At 39.0% G+C, this 22,476-nt stretch overlaps 1 protein-coding gene across 1 annotated transcript in view; it reads left to right on the forward strand.

The window, feature by feature from the left end:
* TSPAN5 (tetraspanin 5) overlaps window positions 1-22,476 on the forward strand; it is an 82,572-nt gene that overhangs the window by 51,695 nt on the left and 8,401 nt on the right. Inside the window, exons 2-5 of the mRNA XM_083861178.1 lie at window positions 6,646-6,696; window positions 17,791-17,937; window positions 19,727-19,897; window positions 21,768-21,893. Coding sequence (XP_083717304.1) covers window positions 6,646-6,696; window positions 17,791-17,937; window positions 19,727-19,897; window positions 21,768-21,893 — 495 coding nt within the window. The remainder of the gene's footprint in view (window positions 1-6,645; window positions 6,697-17,790; window positions 17,938-19,726; window positions 19,898-21,767; window positions 21,894-22,476) is intronic.

Genomic DNA, 22,476 nt, shown 5'->3' on the forward strand with positions numbered 1-22,476 from the left:
CAGGAAGAAGACAGAAGAGGTCTAGCTGCCCTCAGGGGCTGGGAGCTGCTAACCCTGGGCAGCAAAACAGACCTAGAAAATGACCCATTTGCAGTTCTGCTTCCAGACCTTTCTCCTTCACCCTGGCTTGAAGCAAAACATGCTTTCTTTGCCCTTAAACTCTTATATATATAACTCTTCTTATACCTGCCTTGTATGCTAGAATGAGAAGAGTTTTATGTCTTTGCATTGTCAGACTGCCTGAGAGAAATGACTGGTATATGATAGAGGATGTCAAATTCAGGTTTAGGTTTTTTTCCCAATTATTGTATTTTACAATTTTCTACTGTATGTGTTTGTATTTTAAGCCCATACTGTTTATATAGGCTGCTACAGCACCACTTATATATTTTTTGGAAGGTTTTGCAAATAGAAACTGACTTCAGTCATGGATACTGCAGTGGAGAGGACTGAGCTAGAGGTGAGATGGTGTTGATAAGAATAAGGCTGGATAGGAAAGGCAAAGGGACATGAGCAGTTGCTGTAGCTCAGAAGTGAAGCCAGGGAAGAGAACCTTGGACAGGTGTGTGCAGCAGAATTTCTCAGTCTTTCTGCAAAGTCTTTTGGGCTCAAGGAGAGCAGAGAAAGAGTGTGGTGAAACTAATGGTGATCCATGTGAGATGAATGTGCCAAAGTGACTGTGAAGGGAGGTGTCTTGTTACTTCAACTCTAGCCTTTTTAAATGTATGGTAGTGGTGTGGCATTTACCTTAATGATCTTTGGTTTTTGTATTGGGGAAAAAACGTACTAGTTTTAGGAAATGAGCTAGATCTCACAGAAACAAAAATGTTACACTCCCAAAAGTTTTATTGAAGAATTTTACAAAGTGACTGATATGTTAAAGTTTTTTATGCTTTAAAATAAATCTGCTCCAAATGAAATATTTTCTTCAGGCATCAGGACCTGAGTTTGAAGACTCAGAGTGCATTTGAAAAGAGATAAATTTATTTTGTCTAGGTTTGAGAGGAGTTGTTCAAAAGTTGGAGCAGGGGAAATAGGGCATAATTCATTCTCCTTTTTGTGTTTTCCAGAATATCAATTTCTATGGACAAGAGGAGAGGGACTTCAGTCTTAAGGGACTCTTGCTCCAAGCTGATTGGCAGTGCATGCAATTGCATCACCAGAAAGCAATAAAATAAATATGTAGAGCAACAGTAACAGAAAGCAGATGTCTTGTTTTTACCATTAAAGAACTAGAAAAGATAGTAAGAAACTGATGGCAATTGACTCTGTGTTCAGGGAGTGCATATATCTTGCTTTCTTGTCAGACAAAACAGAAAACTCCATACTGGTGAAAACAAAACATATATTAACGGCCATAGTGTCTTGCTCTGGAAATTGGGGTCATGTGTGCTTAATTTTTCATTAGAAAACATCTTGCAAAGGATCCTGCAAGATGTAGCAGGCAGCTTTTCTCATTGTGTTCTCAGGTCTGTTTTTTTCCTTTGGATAATTCTATAAAAATCAGTCAAGTCTCTGATTTAGCTAAGAAAGATGTGTGGAAACTGGTAATTTTTTTCCTTTTTTTAAATTCCACATGTGTGGGTTTTGTGTCAGGAGGGAAAATATTTTACCAAGACAGTTATCTGTGAAACATAGTTTATTGCTTTTTAGAGACTGCACATAAAATGGAAATAGGTTTGACATCTTGTATCCTATGTCTGAATGTCTCCATGAACTAAAATTATAATTAGTTACCTACACTGCATCTTCATCAGCACCTTCAGTTACTGACTGTAGTAGATGGAGTTTTCTTGTTGCCAGTCTCAAAGCAAACAAGAAATGGGCTTTAGAAGAAAACATTCTTTGTAAGCATTAACACAGGTGTGTGAATGTATAGGGTAGGTATGCTTTGAGCAGTTTGCCTCTCCTTTCATCAGCACACTTTTTTAGCCATGTGAAAATGAAATGTGTTAACGATTTATGTTGAGAATGGAAAAGTCATTGAAACTGGGGCATATGGAAAAAGAAATAAGAGCAGACTTCTGGTACTTCCCTTCCATGTGATACTGGTGCAGGTGAGAGCTGTAGAGTTGAGAGGATGTCCTATCTGTTCTGCTTGAGAGAATGCTAAGGAACATACTTTAAGCACAGTACACATCAGTGACATGAAGGAGAGAAGAAAACTGTGTGAAACTTCATTTTGATTTCTACTTTGATGCTCTTTCTCTGTCAGACCTACTTGAAAACAAGCAAGTGACAAAACCAACAACTAAATATTTTTTTTTGACACAGACAAAAATGGACCCGCACATTAAGCTCATTTTTTGCCCTGGATTAAAAAGTAAAATTACTTATTTAGCAGAAAATACTTTAAAGAAGCAGTGAGTATTGCAGCTAAAATAACTGAGTCTGAGCATAGACTACTGCAGAGGAAGTTCTTTGGGAAAAATTGTCCATTTGGGGTTTTGGAGTTCAGTTAGGAACTTGTCAGCGCTGCTTGATATATGTACAAAGCTCAGGAGCCGTGTGTTTTCCTGACTGTATTTCAGGATGTGAAATGCTGAACTTCATGTTGTCCTGATCCCCACTGTGCACTTGGTAAAATACTGTACCTTGTGTTCTGGGCTGTGCCGCTTGAATCACAGCAGGAAGTCTTGTTCCGTGGATAACCTACAGCACACTGGTGTGGGGGAAACACCAAAGTGCCCGTAAGAATTCTGGTAGTCTCCATGCTGAGACCTTGCACAAAGTTCTTGTGACGCCTCAAAGGAAGGGCACGTGGGGGTTTTTCACACTGCCAAAATACAGGACTTAAACACACCCCCATGCCCCCACCCCAACAAGCCAGAAAAGCTCTGGTTCTGAGCTCTGACAGTGTTGGCAAGCTTTGGCTGGTGTGTTTGTGTTGTCACAAGGAAGCTGAAATTAGTTGCCTGCACAAGACTTCCACCTCTCACAAGTGTTTGATGTAACCACACGTGAAGGTGCGCTGGTTTATGCGTGTGGCACATTAACCAACCTCTTACTGCTGGCCTGCTTCTGTTGTCTTTTTGGTTGGAAAGTGGTGCTAAGTTATTTAAGGAAGTCAGCTGAGATGGAAATTTCCCTATGTTTAGGAATCACTGATCTCTCTCTGATTAAGTGTCTCTCAAAGGTTTCCTGGCCTTTTCATTAGTTTTTGCCCCAGCAGCCTTTCAATGCAATGCTGTGTGATTGCTGCATCCCTACAAAAAAAAATATAAATTCTTCCATGCAGGCAAGACTGAGAATAAAATATGTACAGCTTGAAATGCTGGTCAATTCACTTTGGAAAACAGCATGTGAATTTCACAAGCAGGGTAACAGTACAAGTACAGCTACACCTTCTACTTAAATACATCTAATCTTCATAGAAGAGAAATAGGAAAACGTTTGGATTTTGTTTGTGAATAGAAAACTTATGGCTGGGAAAATACTGCTGTGCAAGCTTTTTTCTAAAGCTAATGCTCCAGAGAAATGTTTTAATATTCTCCTGCAAATTATTGTATAAAAAGGAAAGAAAAAAAGAAAATCAAGATTCTACATGCTCTGCAGCAGTGACCATTTATAGTTAGGCCAGATGGTCTTATTAGATGTCTGTAGAGAATTGAGGCTTTTTCGTAAAGTGTTTTGTTGATAATGAGGTAAACTTCCACATTTTTATTGCTCATTGGAATTGCTTCCAAATAATTTTAGGCTATGTAGGAGTTTCTTCCATAATTGTCAAGAAAATCCAAAGTTAATCCTGATGAGAGGTGTAAGTCTTCTCGTAAACTTATGTTTTCTACCAATGAGGTTATGGAGAGCGTCCCTGTGTCCTTTATCCCCATTGCAGCTGTGTTTGTGCAAAGGTGGGCTGTTCCTAGGGCGTGACTGTAGGGGCTTAGGAAAGTGGTCTGCCCACCTCTGTGTTTTGTCTCAAGTAGAGCAAGTCAAGTTTCTCCAAGGCAAGAGGCATTTAACCAACAAAACGTGCATGCAGCAGTCCTCCTGATTTCAATCTCCCAGTGACTGTCAGTGTAAAAACGTTCTGAGCCAGAAGCTGCATCAGAATCACATTTCAATAGCTATGGGCTATTCTGTTATTATCTATTTTTTTTTCTGAATGCCACTAAGCTTTTAATTTCCACAGCGTCCTGTGATAGAGTTCATGTTTCCATTCCGAATCTTTTTTCTCCTAATGGATCTTCCTCATTGTTCCTCATCTGTTCTTCATCTGCTCAAGAAAGTATTTCTGGTTTAGGATATGGAGAGGACTGAGCAGCAGGTCATTCTCTTATCATTTGAAGACTCTGAGAACTGAGTTTTCTGTTTTTTCATGACAGAAACGAGACAACCTTCTTTTTTAGGTGATTCAGTTTAGCACAGTACAGTCTGATCACCCAGTCTGTAAAGGGAGATGAGCTTGGCCTGGCTTGAGACCTGTGTAGTTTACTCTAAGTCAACTTTTGCAGCCCATGAGTCTCAAGTTCTGGTGAAGGATCAGGACACTTGACTGGATTAAATTTATGTAAAGTCAGTGAAGCTGGGCCAGACCTGCAGCTGATACATATGAATGTAAAGTTACATTCATATCCACTAATCAAATAATGCTGTTCTAGTTTTCCATGCTTGCTCTGTTCAAAACCATATTAACCTGTTCACAAAGCGTGATGTTTTGTGCCCCTTTACAAATAGCATTTTGCCACTTCCAAACATAACTTAGATATTTTTATAATATATAGCTTCCCCCTCCCACTCCTGTTCCTTCAACTGTGGTGACTTTGGCTGTGTAAGAAAGAAGGAAAGGAGCCTGTTACTGCAAAAAAGAGCTGCATTTGTCTGAGAGAGATTTGGAAACTTGAACAGCTTTATCTCAAGTTTCAAATAATCACTGCAGTCAGGAAGATAACACACAATCTTTTGGCAAGCTTTATGGCCATAAAAAAAAGCAGTTTGATATAAGTAAGATGACCTTTTTTTAGTTTTTTGTGGTGTATCACAAGAGGCTGTACTGACTTTCTGAAATCCATGTCTTGCACTTTATAAATAATTAAGGCTGTTTTGAAATAAGATTTTCTTGACCAGCAGTCCTGCTTTCCATCTAAGAAAAAATTCCATTTATCTTTTGTTAAAATGCAGCCAAGCCTGCAACAGCTTCTTTTGAAGAATGCTGACTTCTAGTATTGTTTAAATTTACAGTCATGACTCTTAAAGTCAAAAAGGAGACGTTTCATTCCCAGTATGCACGGTCCTTTGGGTAGCTGGCACGGCACACTTGAGGGAAAAAGTTACAGAAATGCAAGGGGTGTTTGGGAACTTCAGGGCGCTGTAGCGAACATATTCCCCTTGATAATGGGTTATGCTTTACAGATATCCCTGTAATACAAAACTAAAATTGTCCCTTCAAAAGTGCATGTCAGGAAGGAGCCTTTGTTTGAAACTGTTGAAATCACTTCTGGGAAAGGTTTTAAACTTTCTGTTCCTGCCTCCTCCCACTTTTCAACAGAAAAACACTTCTGTTCTGTTTGCAAAAGAGAAATTATTAGAATCCTTCATTGTTTACACAGATCTTAAGAGAAAGGGTATTTATGTGCCAAAATAAGTCTGTACACTGCAGTGTGGAGAAATGACAAAACCAGTTTTATATTTGAGCAACATTCTATTACGTGCCCTGAAATTACAGTGAAAATAGTTTTCTTTTTAGTCGGCACTTTTAAAATCAGAAATGCGAGTTGGACAGATGGACATTTAGAGATGTGCTCAGACATCTACTAAATGTTTTCTAAACATTTTACGTGATTGATACTGTATTGTGCCAAATATGCAGTAATGATGTTGGGAGATGGAGTGCTTATTCTGCCTGTTTTGCCTGTTTCACTGGTTTTTAGTGTAGTTTTGTATGGAATCCCAGTAGATTTGGAGGGAAATGATGCATTTTAAGTTTTTCAGTTGAATGGAGAACACAGGGATATAACAAAATCAAAGATGGCATTCCCTTTTTCATCATGAGGGAAAGACTATCTCTTGAGTTTGGTGTTGTTGAATCCCTTGGAGAAGAAAGGGAATGGAACTTCCTTTATGCAACAGTCAGTATCAGAAAAGTTATCAAATGTTAGCTGCAGGGCTTTTAAGAATTCTTAGTCTTTCAGACCTGTATTTTTAAATTTTTTTTTTCCCCTCAGAAATTATGGGTTCTTTAATGTGGACAGCATTGCTAAAACTGATAATAAATGTGTATTTCAGATTTTTTAAAATCATTTTCTCACTGAGAGAGCACTACGAGGGCATTTGCTTTGTGCAAGCAGTGGTGATGCAATATAAAATAGTAAACAAAAGTGTTATTTGACTGTGGAGTTTGCTTTGACTCCTACAAACTTGAAAAGAACTTTGCTTGCTCAGTACTGATAAAGTGACACCTATTGCACCTACTGTTCCCATGTGGGACATCGCTGAGTTGTGCAAGTTTTAAATTCTTCAGCTTAAAGTAGTTGAATTGTAAAATAAACCAGATACATACTGTAAAACTCACTGAGTGCCCCTCAGTCCTGATAAAATTATTGTCCAACAGAGAGGATGAGTCAATATGTATCTTTAAAAAAAAAACAACAGACAAAACCCACCACAGATTTCTAATTCCTGCTCTTTTTTTTCATTTTCTTTTAGTTCCTTGGCATAGCATTTCTTGGCATTGGATTGTGGGCATGGAATGAAAAGGTAAGTTGAATATAACACCAAACTTTGTTTTTCCTCTTTGTCTCTCTTTTTCTGATGAAATACTGAAGCAGTAATATGCTGCATATTTTGTGTTCACTCAGTTTCTACTGAAACAAAATCAAGCCTCTCTGTCAAATAAAACCTTAGCTTGGGTCACTTAGAGGAACACTGCTGGAATCTTTCCCAAGAATACCTTGGCAAGAAAGAGTGACTGACACTTGCCCATAAAATAACCTTTTCAATCCTTGCACACTCAGACTGTAGCTCAGATACCAGAACACCCTGCTGGGGCAGTATGGGCAGTGTGTCCCCAGGAATGGAGGGGGAGCATACATGTCTTAGAAGGCAGCTTCCTGAAAAATACCCCACCAGGCTTTGCCTTAACATGACATATTAATTGCTGTTCCCCTTAAAAAAACAAACCCAAAAACCTGAAAATCAAGGTATGCCCTGAAAACCAATGCAAACCTGAGGCAGAATAACTGTTGTTTTTTCTTGTGCAAATGATACTGGGCACTAGAACACCCTTTGTTGCAAGACTCTAAAATCAGCTTTGAAATGGGAAGTACATGTGTGTGGGGTGAACATTTCTGAACCAGAGCCTAAGTTTTAGTTTGCTTGCTTCAGAAATTGGGAAGAAGATAAAATGTCAAGGTGTAATTTACAAAACAAAGTCAGCATGTCTTGGGTTACTGGATGAAGGGTTTGGCTTGCTAAAAGACAACAGCTGAAATTAAAGCCAGTATTTCCTTTTCTTCTTTGTTTAAAAGATTGAAAATTACAAAACCTGGCTGTTAACAATGGTGCTGTGTTATTCAGTTACATAATAAGTTTTTCTTCTATTAATGGAAAACACTGAGTAAGTTATAAATTGATCTTCACTTAAGGTGTAATAACCAGTGCTTGCAGCAGAACAAATAACAGATTTGGGAGCTCTGGAGTTCTGCCTCAAAAAATTCAGGACAAATTTTGAGTTGTTAACTTATATTCTAATTGCTCTGTGTGTGTCCTTTGGATGTAGATTATTACAAACAGTAATGGGATATAATTAATGCACACTGCATACATCTATATAGATGTATATGTATATTTACATGTCATATGATTCAGAGAGTCTTAGAAAGAGGTGCTGTAACTTTTTTTATTCAGCAAAGATGTGAAAACATGTTTTATCTAATACTCTGAACACACTCTGAGTTTGTAGCTGTGTCTGGGCCCCAGAGAATTGCATTGTTTGGGAGTGGCTTTACAGAAAACATTGGAACATTTTTGTGTCATTACAGTAGGTAACACAGATGATTCCTCTTTAGAGTGAATGAGCAGGTAAGGGAAAACAGCTATAATGTCTGAAGTCCTAAGTATGCCAATCCTAACAGCTAGAAGATGTTCTAGTGGAATCCTGGTTAGCGTTTGCATATTTTCTGTACAGGAAATTCAATTCATAATTGCCAATAGCCAGAAGCCAAGGCTTGTGATTTTACTTGAGATTTGGACATCTGTTATCAAGTCATCTTAAACCATTTTTAATCAGATTCTGAAAGGGGGAGAAAATGCCATGTTGTTTTAAGACAAGCAAATAAAACCACCACAGTTTTATATGCATTAACTCTGTCTCCATATGTAGTAGGTTTTCTAGCATTTTTTTTTCTTAATTAACAAGTAAAATAAAGTACTATTTATTGGTTTAAAACATGGATTTTTGCTTGAAAAATGATCATGTTTCCCCAGCTTCTTTAACTGTTTTATTCTGCTTAGTAAGGAATGTTTTAGTTCATGGCTGTAACGATTAAAATGCTGTACAGGAAAAGCTGAACTGCAGAGCTCTTGAGCACAGACTTGAGGCTTGATACAGATCTGAGTTTTGTAGAAGAACTATGAAAAAATTGACTTTTGTCAAACCAATTTGAGTCCTTTATTTCACTCAGCTCTTTAGAGGACAGGCAGTGGCCAAAAGCTGCTGTCAGCAGGATCAAGTTCCAGGTACTCATAGGCCCTGTGTTATTTAGTAGGGAGCAGATCAGTTAGATCCCAGGCAGAGTTGTTCTTACTACTGATGAGAAATTGAAGATGAAAGCCAAGGAGGTGAAGCTCAGGGCTTGAGAGATCTGTAACATAAGTGAAAAGCACTTCCCTAGCTAGGCTGCTGCTTGTCTAAGGCTGGGATGGATATCCCTTAGGCATTATGGGCTGTTGTAATGGTACACTGTATGACAACAAAGCAGCTTGTCAGAGAAGGACCTGGGGATCCTGGTGTACACAAAGTCAAACCATGAGCCAGCTCTGTGTCCTTGAGACAAAGAAGGCAAATGTGTCCTGGGCTCTATGAGGAGTGTTGCCAACAAGTTGAGGGAGGGAATTCTTCCCCTCTATTCAGCACTGATGAAGCCACACCTAGGCCAGTTCTGAGCTCCCCAGTCCAAGAGGGATGCTGCCATACTGGAGAATTCAGCAAAGGGCTGAAGAGATGATTTAGGTACTGGAGCTTCTCTCCTGCAGGGAAAAGGTGAGAGAGCTAACACGTTTAGTCCGGAGATGAGTAGGCTCTGGCAATCTTAATGTATGGAAATTCCTGAAGGAAGAATGCAAAGAGAATGGAGCCAGGCTATTTTCAGTGATGCCTAGTGACAAAGGCACTGGGCACAAAATGAAACACAAGTGGTGTTTCCCCTGAACATCAGGGATCACCTATTTTTTATATTGTGAGGATGACCGAGTACTGGCACAGTTTGCTCGGAGATGATTTGAATGAAGTCTCTGTCTTCGGAGATTTTTCCAGAGCAATCAGGACATGGTTCTATGCAGCCAGAGCTAGGTGACGAGATGACCTCAGCCATTCTGTGAAGACTTACTGCTGCCCCAATGAACTTGACACTGCTCTTGTGTAATGTCTAAATTTGTAAGGGGTTTTTGCAGGACTAGGTCTTCGGGACTCCTATTGTAAACTTCATTTGGTGGTGAGGAGGATTTTGATTAACTCCTGTTTTGAATTGTGTGGTTTTATATTCAGTTGTGTGGTTTTATAGCCTGGCCATCAACTTGTATATACTTTTGCTGCTTCACAGAATCTTTTTGAGGTAAAAAGATAGTGTTCCAGGCCACATTAAAACCGCAGGATATAAAAAATAATCCAGACTTCACAGGAGTCCTATTGGCTGCTGACTAAAACCAGTTTGGGACAGATTTGTGGACTTGGTGCTTAGGTGTCTTTTTTTTTTTTTTTTTTTTTTTTTTTTTTTTTTTTTTTTTTTTTTTCCCCTAAGTTGGCTTGGGTTCTCCCCTTTAAACTTTCTTGTGAAGAAGAAAAGCACAATATCCAGTCTTGTGGCCTTCCTTACGGCCTTTGCAGGGAAGCAAAAGAGCTCATTTGTCAAGTAGGCAATAGAATTGGCTTGACAGCCAGTCAGCCAGCCCTAAACAAAAGCTGGGCAATTAGCATTCTGAGCCATGAACCTGAAAGAGAGCTGGGGGTGGGGTGGGGGCAATAAACTCTGGGGATGAATAAAGCTGTCTATACATGGTGGTACTGTATAGCTCACAGGCTCACAGTGTTTTCAGGCATGCCAGGCTTGGGCTTGCACCATTAAATAGTTCATCCATGGCAGCTGATTTCCACCCTCCTCCCCGCAACAGAGACATGAACATTGTTATCATACAAAGTCTGTGCGAAACCTCAGCAACTTAGAGCACTTTTGCTCAGCAGCAGGGGAAAATGCTTTTATTTCATTGTTTTTCTTAACCACTTCAAGTCATGTCTTCTGTTGACTTTTTAAAGTAGACTTGTACAAAATGTCTGTTTTCCTCCTTGTTTGTATATGTTAGATATTGTGGTCTTAAAGCTGATGGTGGTGTGATACCAGTAGGTGCTTGGGGAAAATAAGTTTCCTAGCTACCTGCAGTAGATTTATGCTCAAGAGTAGTGAGACTAAGTGGTGAATTGCTGTTATGTCTTCTGAGACCTTACAAGATTGTCTGTGGAGAGGGACTTTTTAAAAGGAAAGCACTGTGGGTTTGGGGTAAACTCTCAAGTAGGAGGTAGCACTAAATTTGAAAGATTTCTTCCCTACTAAAGTAGGGAAGAAGTCTTTCAAATTTTGTCGATTAAATTTAGTTTGTGTATAAAATTGACTGAAATGAAGAGGGAGAAGTGGAAGAAGCTGACAATGTGCATGAGTTTGGCTTCTCAGCTTTTCCAGTTAAGTCAGCATAACAATAAGTTGTGTCAGCTCAGAAGTCAAGTCGTGTGCAGTTTGGAGTACCAGTATGGTACCTCTGGGTGCCAGTGTAGCATTCTTAGTGAGCAGGAGCTCTAAATCTGGTTCTGAAGTTTTAAGATAAGTTCTGAAGTTTTACTTGCCTAAAGCAATTTAGGTCTGCTTTGATGTTCTTGGACAAGCTAAACTCTGTATATGGAAACAATCACAATTTGTCAGATCAATCTGTCTCTCCTTGCCCTGAAGTGAAAACTAAAGTTGTTTTCAAGAAAAAATTCTCATTTCTCTTATTGTCCCAGTAAGTGGCAGACATCAGAAAGGAGTAATACACTACTTGCTCCATAATTGTTGTGCATACATGTCTATCACACAGTTCTTCTAAAAATTATTGCCAACAAGGAAGCTGCACATATCCTGTGTTCCTCATAGGCTGAAGGATACCCAAAGCATATACCTTGCCTCCAAGGCAGGGCTGTTGTGTGGGTTTTGTAGGACTGGAGAAGAGAGGAGGAGATTCACTATTACACTTCATTTAATTTTTGGTACATAAAGATGTGTAACCTAAACAGGCAGGCTCTTAAATGATTTACTAGTGTTTCAACACTTCATAGTCATTAATCCTGAAAAGTCTAAAAATCTGTATCTTGTATGTATTTATGCCAGTTATTTACCTATTAAGCTCTGCTTTGTCAGGACAAGAAAGCTAGACTAGTTCTTCTCCTCCATTAGACACTTGAAAAATAAAGTTCTGCTGCCATTGCTGTTTGCTGTGGGAAATGCAAAAACAAAAAAAATCAAGGAAATAAGATTTATAAACATATCCCCCACTTAGTTTCTTGCTTGCAGAGACAAAATTCTGGAGTAGAATTACTTTGGCATGTTTCAATGAGTATTGTTCTGTTCCCTATGTTCATTCCAGTGCGCAGCATGGAGGAACTGCACGGAATTTATGACTAACAAAGCAGAGAGACATTTTTCTGTTTTAAAATCATGCATTTGAAAATACTTTTATTTGCCATCACCCCCCAGATGTTTGCCAGTGATACTAAATCCTGGGACAAGCCTGTGAAAAGGCTAAACCTCTGTTCGCAGAAATGAATGTTTCAGAAGACCTTGTACTGATGTATTTTTTTCTGATCTTCTGCATTTCTTGGGTGTATGGTGTGGTGGTGTTTTTTGTTGTTGGTTGGTTGGTTTTGTTTGTTTTCTCCTCCTAATAATAAGATACTGCAGCAGAGAAGTTTTTTTTCCCCCATCCTGGAGGAAATGGAAAATAAAAAGGATTTCTTTCATCCTCCTGAAGTGTCGAGTCCCCTTCTTTTACGTGCACCCTGTGGGCCAAATTCCATATCCACTCATTGTATCACCTCTTTGTTCCTTAGGCTGATGAGTCTCCTAAGTTGTCTTTGACTCATTATGCCTTGAATTTTCATTACTGGGTCAGCATTTTGAAATTTCTACTGCCTGGAGTGTTTTCAGTTGGATCCATCCTCTCTTGTCCTGCAGTTTGCTACTGTACCTGTTAGAGCAGCAGCTGTTCAGTAGCAGATGATCTGGAAATGTCACTGGCTTTTGGTGCACTTGTGACTCCCTTAGGAGCCCAGGAACGCGTCAGATTGTGTAGGTGTGACAGCACTGGGTCACTGCTCCAGCTGAGATGTGTGTCTGGCTTTGGGCTCAGCCTGTGAGGGCTGTTACTGCTAAGGGCAGGCAGTGGGGACCAACAGGAGAGGAAGTGGTGCTGAAGATCCAGCTTGCACACTGCGGGTTTTGAAAGGTTTGAGTTCTTTTCTACCTAGTTCTAGTGTGATCTTGTGGGCTGAATACTTGCTAGTGGTTGAACCATGAGTTGTGTTCCAGGGGCACATCTTCATTTATAAGTAATCCAGTCTGTGTGCTCTGACAGTTCCTGGTGTGAACTGAAGCACAGCTTGTGTGTGATCACTTCAAAAGGACTGCTGGATCTGGCCTGAAATATTAATGCAGATGGGCACCAAAGGCAGGAGCTGGATCAGGGGTCTGTCTCTGGAAAGCAGTACAAGCTGTTCTGATGATCTTAAAGAGTACAAGATGGAGAAGTGCTGAGGTGTGCGCCCTTATTGCTTTTGTATGTAACTGTTGCTTCCTTATTTTTTATTGATGGGATAAAGGCAAACTGTTGTGCAGCTATAACATCAGGAGGGGCATTCATGAGCTCCTGTCTTCAAAACCAGCATTTTCCCTTTGCCTTGTTCTCCCTTGAGCTATGCATAAGATCCTGCTTGTAGTGTGGAGGGCTCTGGCCATGAGGAAAACATGACATGACAAGAGAGGACCTGTCAGGCATCTCTTAAGCTTTTTCCTACCTGTGCTCATAAACCAGGAGGAGAAGACTTCAGTTCTGCAGTAGTTTTTGTTGGGCCTGGCTTGGTTGGTCTCACTTTTTTTTTGGTGGGTGGAATGCACCCTTGTGTTGAAGAAAAGAGCCAAGTCCTAACAATTTCTTTTGACTTCTCCTGGATTTGGGGTGGGGTAGAAATGTAGGGTCAGTCTTTTCTGTTCTATCCATGCATCATTGTATCCTGATGATTGAAGTACATTTCACAAATAAAGTAACTTTTTTCCACAACTTTGCTGTTACTTATTTTAGTTCACTTATGGATGATGCTTTTATTGTTTCACTACACCAAATAAATTTTGGCTCGTGTTGGATTAAAATATTAAATAGCAACTCATGGACTGTAATGTGCAACAGGCTATGGAGGGTGGAGGAACAGAGCAAATAGATGAGCTGGAGATCAGCCAGGGAACATGTCCTGCTGACTCTCCTTGTGGGACCTGTGCAGAGCCCTGGATTGACACCATAGTGAAAAGTAAATTACTTGAGTATGTAGCTTTGTACAAACAAAACATTTCCTGCCAAATACAGATTACGCACATGCCTAAACTATCGAGAAAGTGATGTGCATGTACCTCCAAAATAATCATACTTCAAAGCAAGAATTTGTCTAGAGGAAAAAATTGCTCCTCCTTTTAGATGTTAAAGTACCAAAGTACTTCAAATGATTTAACAGTCCTGGTTGTAGTGGGCAACTGCACTAGTGTTGCTGAGGAAAAATACCTTGCATTTGCAGAAAGCCTTACTTTAAAGTATTTATGGAAGGTTTGTTTAGGTCTTGCACTGATGCACGAGGGAAGTGGACAGTCATCATGTATTCCATGACTGACTGCTCAGCCTGAGGATTCAGAGCATGTTTTGGAGGGTGCAGTGTTAGAATATGAGATTACTGATCCTCTGCTCAAGCATCTCTGGAAGTGTTTCGTTCTGCTTTTGGCTAAAGATGGGTTGAAGACATTGCTCATTGCCAGATGTTTGTACATCTGTGTCAAACTTTTCCCAGGAGCAGCTGTTGCAGCCAAGAAGTTTGATATTGTGATAGTAGGTGTAGTAGGCATTATAGAAACTTGTAGTGGATAGGAGGACTATGTGCCTAGAGGACTGTACATTTAGATCTTTGTAAGAATATAAAGTGAGATATTATTTCCAAGTTGTTGCCCTGCTGCTTGAAGCAAAATATGCTTTTCTTCAGGGTATTGGACTGCTGCATCTTCAGAGAGCTTATTTTTAAGTGTCCAGAGAACAAGATTGGAAAACTGTATTCTAAGCAGTAATCTTCTATCAGATTACCTCTGTGTATCGTCGAGCTGTAATCACAGAGCATTGTCTGTGTTTCTCATTCCCGCTGCTAGCTATTGTTTTATTGACAAAGCCTCTCTGAAGATTGTATCCTGAGATGTCTCTCCAGAATACTGATAACTTGTGGTTCATGTGCAGAGAGCATACGGAGTACAAATGAGAATTAAGCAGTATGTGCTTTGCATTGTCAGGATGTGTTAGCTGGGATTTGTCCAAGCTAGGCTTATGATAGCCATGTGTGGACTAGCAACAGATGGATATAAAGGTGCTTTCCAAGGACAGCAAACAATGGCAGATAAAGCCTGTGTTGATCTATGCAGTTTGTGTTGGATCACAGATACCCTGAGGAGTGGCCAGTCAACATGTGGCATTACAGGATGCTAAGAGCCTGGCAGTTATAGAAAATCAAGTAAAGGGAAAAAGAGCAGAATTGCAAAATTAGTGTAAAAATGGCTCAATAAATTTTATTGTCATCAAATTTAATGTGACTATGACAAAATGCAAAGTGGTGTGTTCCTTACTACCACTTTTGTATTATGACTGTTTTCTCTAACAGTGTTGTTCACAAATGCGAGCTGAATTTTACTTGGATTTCTTTTCATTTGGATTTTACTACTTTCAATAGGGAAAGAAGTTGATTTAGCATAGTAATTTGCTTTGATTTTTTTGTTGATTTGTTTGGTTTTGTTGGTTTTTAAAGAAAGACTAAGTGTCTTAGGAAGAAAGACTTAAATCTTCATCTTTTTTTGATTTTTTAAAAAGTAAATACGAGTAACAACAAAGGCAACATCCTTTCTCCAGTGACTAGTTTTTTTCACTCCAGTATACCACAGTCCATTAATTCCAAAATTGGCTAATGTTAAAAGAAAAGAGTAGTAGTGCTTGCTTTAGGGCAGAATTTATTCTTATCTTATGGTAACTATATAAGCACAGAGGAAAGGACTTTAAAACTTTGTGAAGAAATCATTTTAGTAGTTGTTTTTTCCCTTGAGGCAGAGCTCATGTTTCTTGACCTGTGTAGGGCCAAGGCTTTGATTTTTTTTTTTAAGGTTTGTGTTGTTAGATTATCCTGCTTATATTGCTTGTTATTCTTAGCCAGAAAGTTGGCTTGGATTTCTTTTTTATGACAAATGTAATAAAGAAAAAGTAGTGGAAAAACTTTTGCACAAGTTGATGTGTTAATGACAGGTAAGTGTTCATTTTGTCTTGGTGTGTATCATCTCTTCACTGAGATGGTACCAGAAAAAGGGACGGGCCGACCACTCTGCTTTAGTAGCAGTGCTGGCTTTGAGTTGTGTTACATTGTTAATTTAATCTCTTTTTGCTTTTTTAATGAATGACAGTAAGGCCAGTACTGTATGTGATGTAGGAGGAAAGTGATGAATGTGATTTTTTAAAAAAAATTTTTTTTCATCCCTCTCAGGCAATAGCCTTCTCTAGTAGGAGGGAAAAGAATATACTTAGAGAATGTTATTCATGCTGTTGGATTATTGTTTGTCCTTCAGAATTGGGTTGTAGTCAGATTTTTCTTTGGGTTTCAGCCTTTTCTAAGGCTCGTTGAGGTGTGCATTGGTGAAACTCACATGTATATTTTATTTACTCTGTTCTTGAGTGCAGAATTAAAAGCTTTGAGCACTGTCTTCATTTACTACTTGCTCAAGTTTTGCTTGGGAAACTCTATGAAAGTGGTTGCAGACTACATGAAGTAACCTATTAGAGATATTGGTTACATGACAATTGATATGTTTTGAGTGGTCCAGAATGAGTACGTGTGTGGGTATATATATAATCATAGATCTAAAACCACAGTTGTGAGCAGTCATCATTAACAATGTTAATTTAAACTTCTGAATATGAGGTTGTTGTAACTTCCCTCTAAATTGTTGCTGTTTTGGGACTATTTCAAAGAAACAAAGGGGTATGAACAGGAAGAAGGAAAAAGATGAACCGTGGAGTTTTGCAAATAAGGCACTGTAGAGGTAGAGAGCTCTGTTGCTGCTTCTCAAGCCACAGCATCATGCAGGACTTAGAGGAAGGAGTTAGTCCAAAGCACTCAGCCTGGGTTCAGAGGCTTCTGTGAGGAAACACAGCAATGTGCTTCGAATTGACCTACAGCACTGGGGAAGGGAATGAAGAACTAGTGACACTAGTTCTTCACTTCAGCATTTTTTTTCTGCCAAAAAGCCTTAGGAAACTGTAATTGTTCCTATTCCAGTGAGTTTGTGCAGGGTAAACTTTGTACTTACTTCTTGATATGACCCATCTATTCAACATCAGCCAAACTCTGCCTAAAATGTGTTAAAAAAAATTAAAATAATTTGTCAGGATTAGTGGTGTTGCAACCCAAGCTTTGCTTCCAAGGCAAAAATGGCATTACAAGCAGACTGTGCTGACTGTCATAACTAAAACACAGCATGTGTGGTTTAACATATGATAGGTCTACCCTAAATTAGTGTAAACCATGCCCCAAGACAAGTTCTTGAATTGTCTGTCATCCTACTAAGAGACTTCGATATTTTCAATTTTTTCCTGCTAAGTAGTCAGTAGCCATACTTTATCTTTAGAATGAGGTTTTGGCATCGTAGATGCTTGAAGTTGAATTGGCTGGATGTGTTTGTCAAAATTTGTTGAAAATTTTTTTCTTGCAAGATGCTGCAACCTAGAAGCTCACTTCTAATTTCTGACAATTGCTGTAAATACTGAGAATAAATCCTAAATTCAAAGTTTTTAATTGCTTTCAAAACTTTGAATTTACTCATTGTTTGATTGCTTTCAAATGTTTTTTTCTATATAACATGTAACTGTGTGTGTTTACATAGATGATATATAATGATATGTCAAATGCATCTCAGCATGGTTAATAAGAGTGAGTTAAGTTTTGTTCAAATATCTGTTCTGAGTTTTCGGCTGTCTACTTCTTATACTTACTTTCTACATAAGCAGAAAATTAATGCCCTGTGGGTTTCTCACAGAGAATTCTTCAAGAACATTTTGTTACTCATTCACATGTTGATTCAGAGATATTGCACATAATTGCACTTTTTATCTCTTTTGGGATATAGAGATTTTCTTAATTTTATTTCCTTGCTGTACTGCAGAATATTTATTTTGCTGTAGTCTTCCTTTTTAAGAAGAAAAACACAGGCAGAATTTTTACAACAAAAAGCTGAACATACTTTTTATCCCTTGGCATTGTCTCTTTCTCAGGGAGTGCTGTCCAATATCTCCTCCATCACTGACCTGGGAGGCTTCGATCCTGTTTGGCTCTTCCTCGTGGTAGGAGGAGTTATGTTCATTTTGGGATTTGCAGGATGCATTGGAGCTTTACGAGAAAACACTTTTCTTCTCAAATTTGTAAGTAGCTTTTGCAACTGTGACATTCCTCATTTATGTAGCATGCTATGTTGTCTGTTCTGTTTAACTGAGTTAAGCTTTTAAAACGTATTTCGGAGAGGAAGGTGTTATCCAGGGTCAGAATACCAGAAAAGCACTTAGCTTTTAACACATTACAGCTCTTCAGTCTCTGGTGCTTACTGACTTTTTTTAAAGCTCAAAACTATTGGTGGTAAGAATCGTAACACGCTTTTCATATGGATGTAGCCTAACATTTTGCTTCCTTGACACAAAAAGAGAGAACTTCCATGTGAGAATCTGCATGTTGAACTTGGAGTCTATAACAAGCTGCCTATGAAATATGAGGGATGTAGATGCAGCAGTGAATGTCACCCATGTGACTTCTGCTCTGTACCTCTCAAGGTACAAAGGAGGTAGGACTGTTACAAGATCCTCAGTCCGTGCCATTCAGCTAATTGGAAAAGGCTTCATGGCTTTCAGTGCTGGGGCCTGAGAAGGAGAAGAGGAGCAGAATGTGTCCAGGATGCAGAAAGAAAATTGAAGTTTTCTTGAACTCTGGGCTGGATTGTTGCTTAGGGAAGGAGCAGTCGGTATACAAATGTACCTCAGTATGCAGAACTTCTTTAGCTGAGCAGCCAGGTTCTGTATTCCCACAAACACTTCCTCCTGTGACTTTAGAAAATGAGAGTAACAGTGTCGTGTTCACTTTTAGATAAATTGAAGATTTATAATAAAGAAGATTCTTTCCTTCACCACTCCCATTTCCAGAGGTGGGCACAGCCTGTGGACACAGTTGTGTCTTCATAACCATTAACTGTTAATATATACATGAAAAAGCTTCCAGTGAAATAGCTGCCTACAAGTGGCACATTTGGCTCCCACAGACGTGTTGTATTGAGGGGAGGAGGCAATTGAGAGTCACAGTTCTTGAGGCATTTATAAAGCAGCTTGTAACACTTTTTTTTTCCTTCTTCCTTGCTTCACTTAGCTTGCCTAAAATGAACCCATCTGCTGTACCAGAAATAGCTTCCCATACAGCAGCTGCAGGAGAAATTAAAAATGTATCTGCACACACACAGAGAGCATATTAAAATGAAATTCAAAAGCACAGTTGCAAAGGGGATGGACTTCCAGTATACCAGGACCCCTGTGTGGTTTAAAACAGTGTAGACTCAGTGGAAATGCTTAGAGAAAGTGGCAGATCATTAGTAATGCCTTTGGCATCCATTGCATTTGCATTAATCATAGCAGCCTCATTTAGTTTTAATGTGGATGTGAGTCATTTCATAGACATTCCGCTCTGACTTAGTCATTAATTAATTTCTGCTGTTACCAGGTTCTGCTTTGTCTACTTGGGCAAAGCTTTGCCAGGAGAGGATCTAAAGCAAAAGTCACATAGAAAGTATTTTACTGGCACTATTGGTTGTTTATGTCTTCTCAAATATAAGTGCCTATGCAGAAATTTAAGATGGGTTTTCAAGGGCCCTACATGTGGTGGTGACTAGCTATGTCTTGAAATTTACAGTGAGTTCTCTTGGATCTCTTTGAAAATCTCAGTGAAATGTCCACATTTGGACATTTGTTAGCATTTTTGTTAGAATAAAATTAAGATTCTGTGCTACATCTCCAATAAAAATGGTGTGGTTTTAATTTAAAATTTCCTATGTGCCAAAATGGCTTGAACTTGCACTGAAACGGATAAAGCCTTAGCACTGGATATAATTGTGAGCTTTGAAAAAGTTTTGGTCATAAAGGAAAATAATCTTAGCCTTTTTTATTTTCTTCCCAGTTCTCTGTATTTCTTGGAATTATTTTCTTCTTGGAGCTCACGGCTGGTGTTCTAGCATTTGTTTTCAAAGACTGGATAAAGGACCAGCTGTATTTCTTTATAAACAACAACATCAGAGCATACCGAGATGATATTGATTTACAAAACCTCATAGACTTCACACAGGAATATGTAAGTTGGACTGTGTTTATTCTTTGGTAAAGCTTAATTTTAAGGAATAGCTGCTCTTATTTTTTACTTTCCACCTGTTCTGTTTCTTGAAGGAGCAACAGAAATATTCTAGCACATAATGATTTAGAATATATTTATATTTGTTTTTACAGAACTTCTGCAAACATACAGCACCTGTGTAAATGGCTTTATTGGTGTATGACTGAGTAAAACAGAATGGAGAGTTGGGGTGACTTTTCTTGAAGACTTAGAGATAGTGTGTCAAATGCACCAAAGTTAAAATATTCTGTTGTAGAAGCTATCATGTCTGTTTAAGAAATTACTCCTTTTCAAACTTCATTTGGTCCTAAGATGAGTGTTGGTGTAGTTTTAGCAGCATTAGAAGTGCTACATCACACTGCAGAGTGGCAGAGGTATTTAGTTGGTGCAAATGAAACTACAATCTTATTTCTTCTGAATTAGACTTAATGGACTTACCCTGATGAAGTGGGCCACTTCTAGAATTCTTGTAGGACATCTCTAAGTGATGCCACATCTGCACTTGGGAGGGAAGGGTGAAACCAGTTGTGCACCTGTTTGTGCAGGTCAAGCTCTGTAATTTATCAGTGTGTGTGAAGAAGTCTTGCACTGACTTTTGCACTCAAGGTCTGCCACTACCTTCCCTCTCCAGTATTCTGTTCTGGCCTATGTTAATGAAGTCCTCTTTGAATCTGACACTGTGCAGCTAACATGGCTAAGTGTTGGTTGAATTAATATTTACTAATTTTTGTACATTCTTCAATTAACATTGTTTCAAAGCTTGATTTGCTTCCCTAAGCCTGGGGGGAAAATGGTAAGTAGCACAATATGGATCCTTGCACTGTTTTGAATCTTTTGCAAGAAGGTCAGAAGTCTCTACAAACTGAAAGTGGTGGTCCACTTGTATGCAGCCAAAGGCTACAGTCCAATTTTGCAGTGACTTCCTGAGCTTTCTCTCCTAACTGGATTAGCACTTAGCAGATAGCCAGAGGCAACACGAGTTGTAAGAGCAAGTTACTTCTTCAACCAGTAGAGACAGTGCATGAAGATAACATATCAGGTATTGTAGAGAGAACTGCTACATCTAAAAAGAGAGAAGGGCTATTCCAATGCTTTTAAAGACATAGTTGGTTTGGTTGTTTTGTTTTTAAGTCGACATGGGCGGATTCATTGATCTAGCTCCTTAAGTGCTGTAAAGCATCAGTGCTTCACTGGTCTCCAGTCTATTCTTTGTATGTTCAGCAAAATGCATTAATTCCTTGTGTGTTCAACATGTTTTGCCAGAAACTAAGCCTGCCTTTGGCAGATTTGCTCTTTGAAGGATTCAGCAAAGGCGTTAATTTTGCAATGTGTGGTGTCAGGAAACAATATGTTCATACTGTCCTATGGGCAGCCAGGCAAAGTTCCCCCAAACTGGTAATAGGAGTAGCTGTACTAGTCAGCGTAGCCCTTGGAGCTTGTTTTTTTTGAAAATCCAGAGCTCATTAGACAGGACAGAATATTGTACTCTCAGCTCTACTGTCCCTTGGGCCTGGGCTTGTAGGCCTGTGCAACTCCATGGTATTGTGTAGGCTTATCAGCTCACCCACGGGTTTCTCTCCAGAGAGCAGCATAGCAGGGTGTGAACGTAACTTTAATCACATGATAACTTTGGAACAACTTACACATTTGGAATGGTATTTTAAAAAAATGACAAAAATCCCCAACCAAACAAAAAAAGTCAGTTTCAATGAAAGCAGTGGGAGTCTGATTTTGTTTTGAAAGCTAGAAGGAAACTGGCAGCAGTGATGCATGTTACTAATGCTGAGATTTCCATTCTGAAATTTAAGAAGCTCTTCTTTTTTTGTTCTAGTGGCAGTGCTGTGGAGCTTTTGGAGCTGATGACTGGAACCTTAATATTTACTTCAATTGTACCGATTCCAACGCAAGTCGAGAGCGCTGTGGTGTGCCGTTCTCTTGCTGTACTAAAGACCCTGCTGTAAGTGACAGTTGGGAGGGTAGGATGGGTCTGCTGTTCCAATCATAAATAGCACTTCAAGATTTTCCTTTTTTATTTCTGGAAACTTAGCCTAACTATTACTATTGTCACCAACCTGTTTGTTTTTTTTTTTTTTTGTTCTTGCAGCTCAGCTTAGCCACTAACTTTTCTGCAGTCACCAAAACTCATAAGATAACTAAAGTCTCCATTGTTTGTGGCTTTTATTAGAAAGAGAGAACCTTGGGCTGGGCTGAACATACATATTAATTTTAGCAAAAAGGAGAAGCACTTAATGAGTTGAAGGATGTGAGCTTTCAACTGAAATTCATCAGAACAGGAGCCCTTAAAATCATACACTTTAAAGGAGGTATTATATATTATTTAATGCAGTGTCCTGAGGCTGCAGCCAGTTTGACCCAGTTTGTGCCAGGTATGACAATGAATGACAGTCTGTGCCCTGAGTAGCTGACATGTTTGCATTAGAATCTTGACTTGGGTATGAGTATCTTTACATACTCTTTTTTTAACCTTTAAAATTACTGCCTATCATAAAGTCACCTGAAATCAGACTTGAAAGGTCAGA

The sequence above is a fragment of the Zosterops lateralis genome, assembly GCF_965231275.1.
Source record: "Zosterops lateralis genome assembly, chromosome: 5".
NCBI classification, from domain to species: Eukaryota; Metazoa; Chordata; class Aves; order Passeriformes; family Zosteropidae; genus Zosterops; species Zosterops lateralis.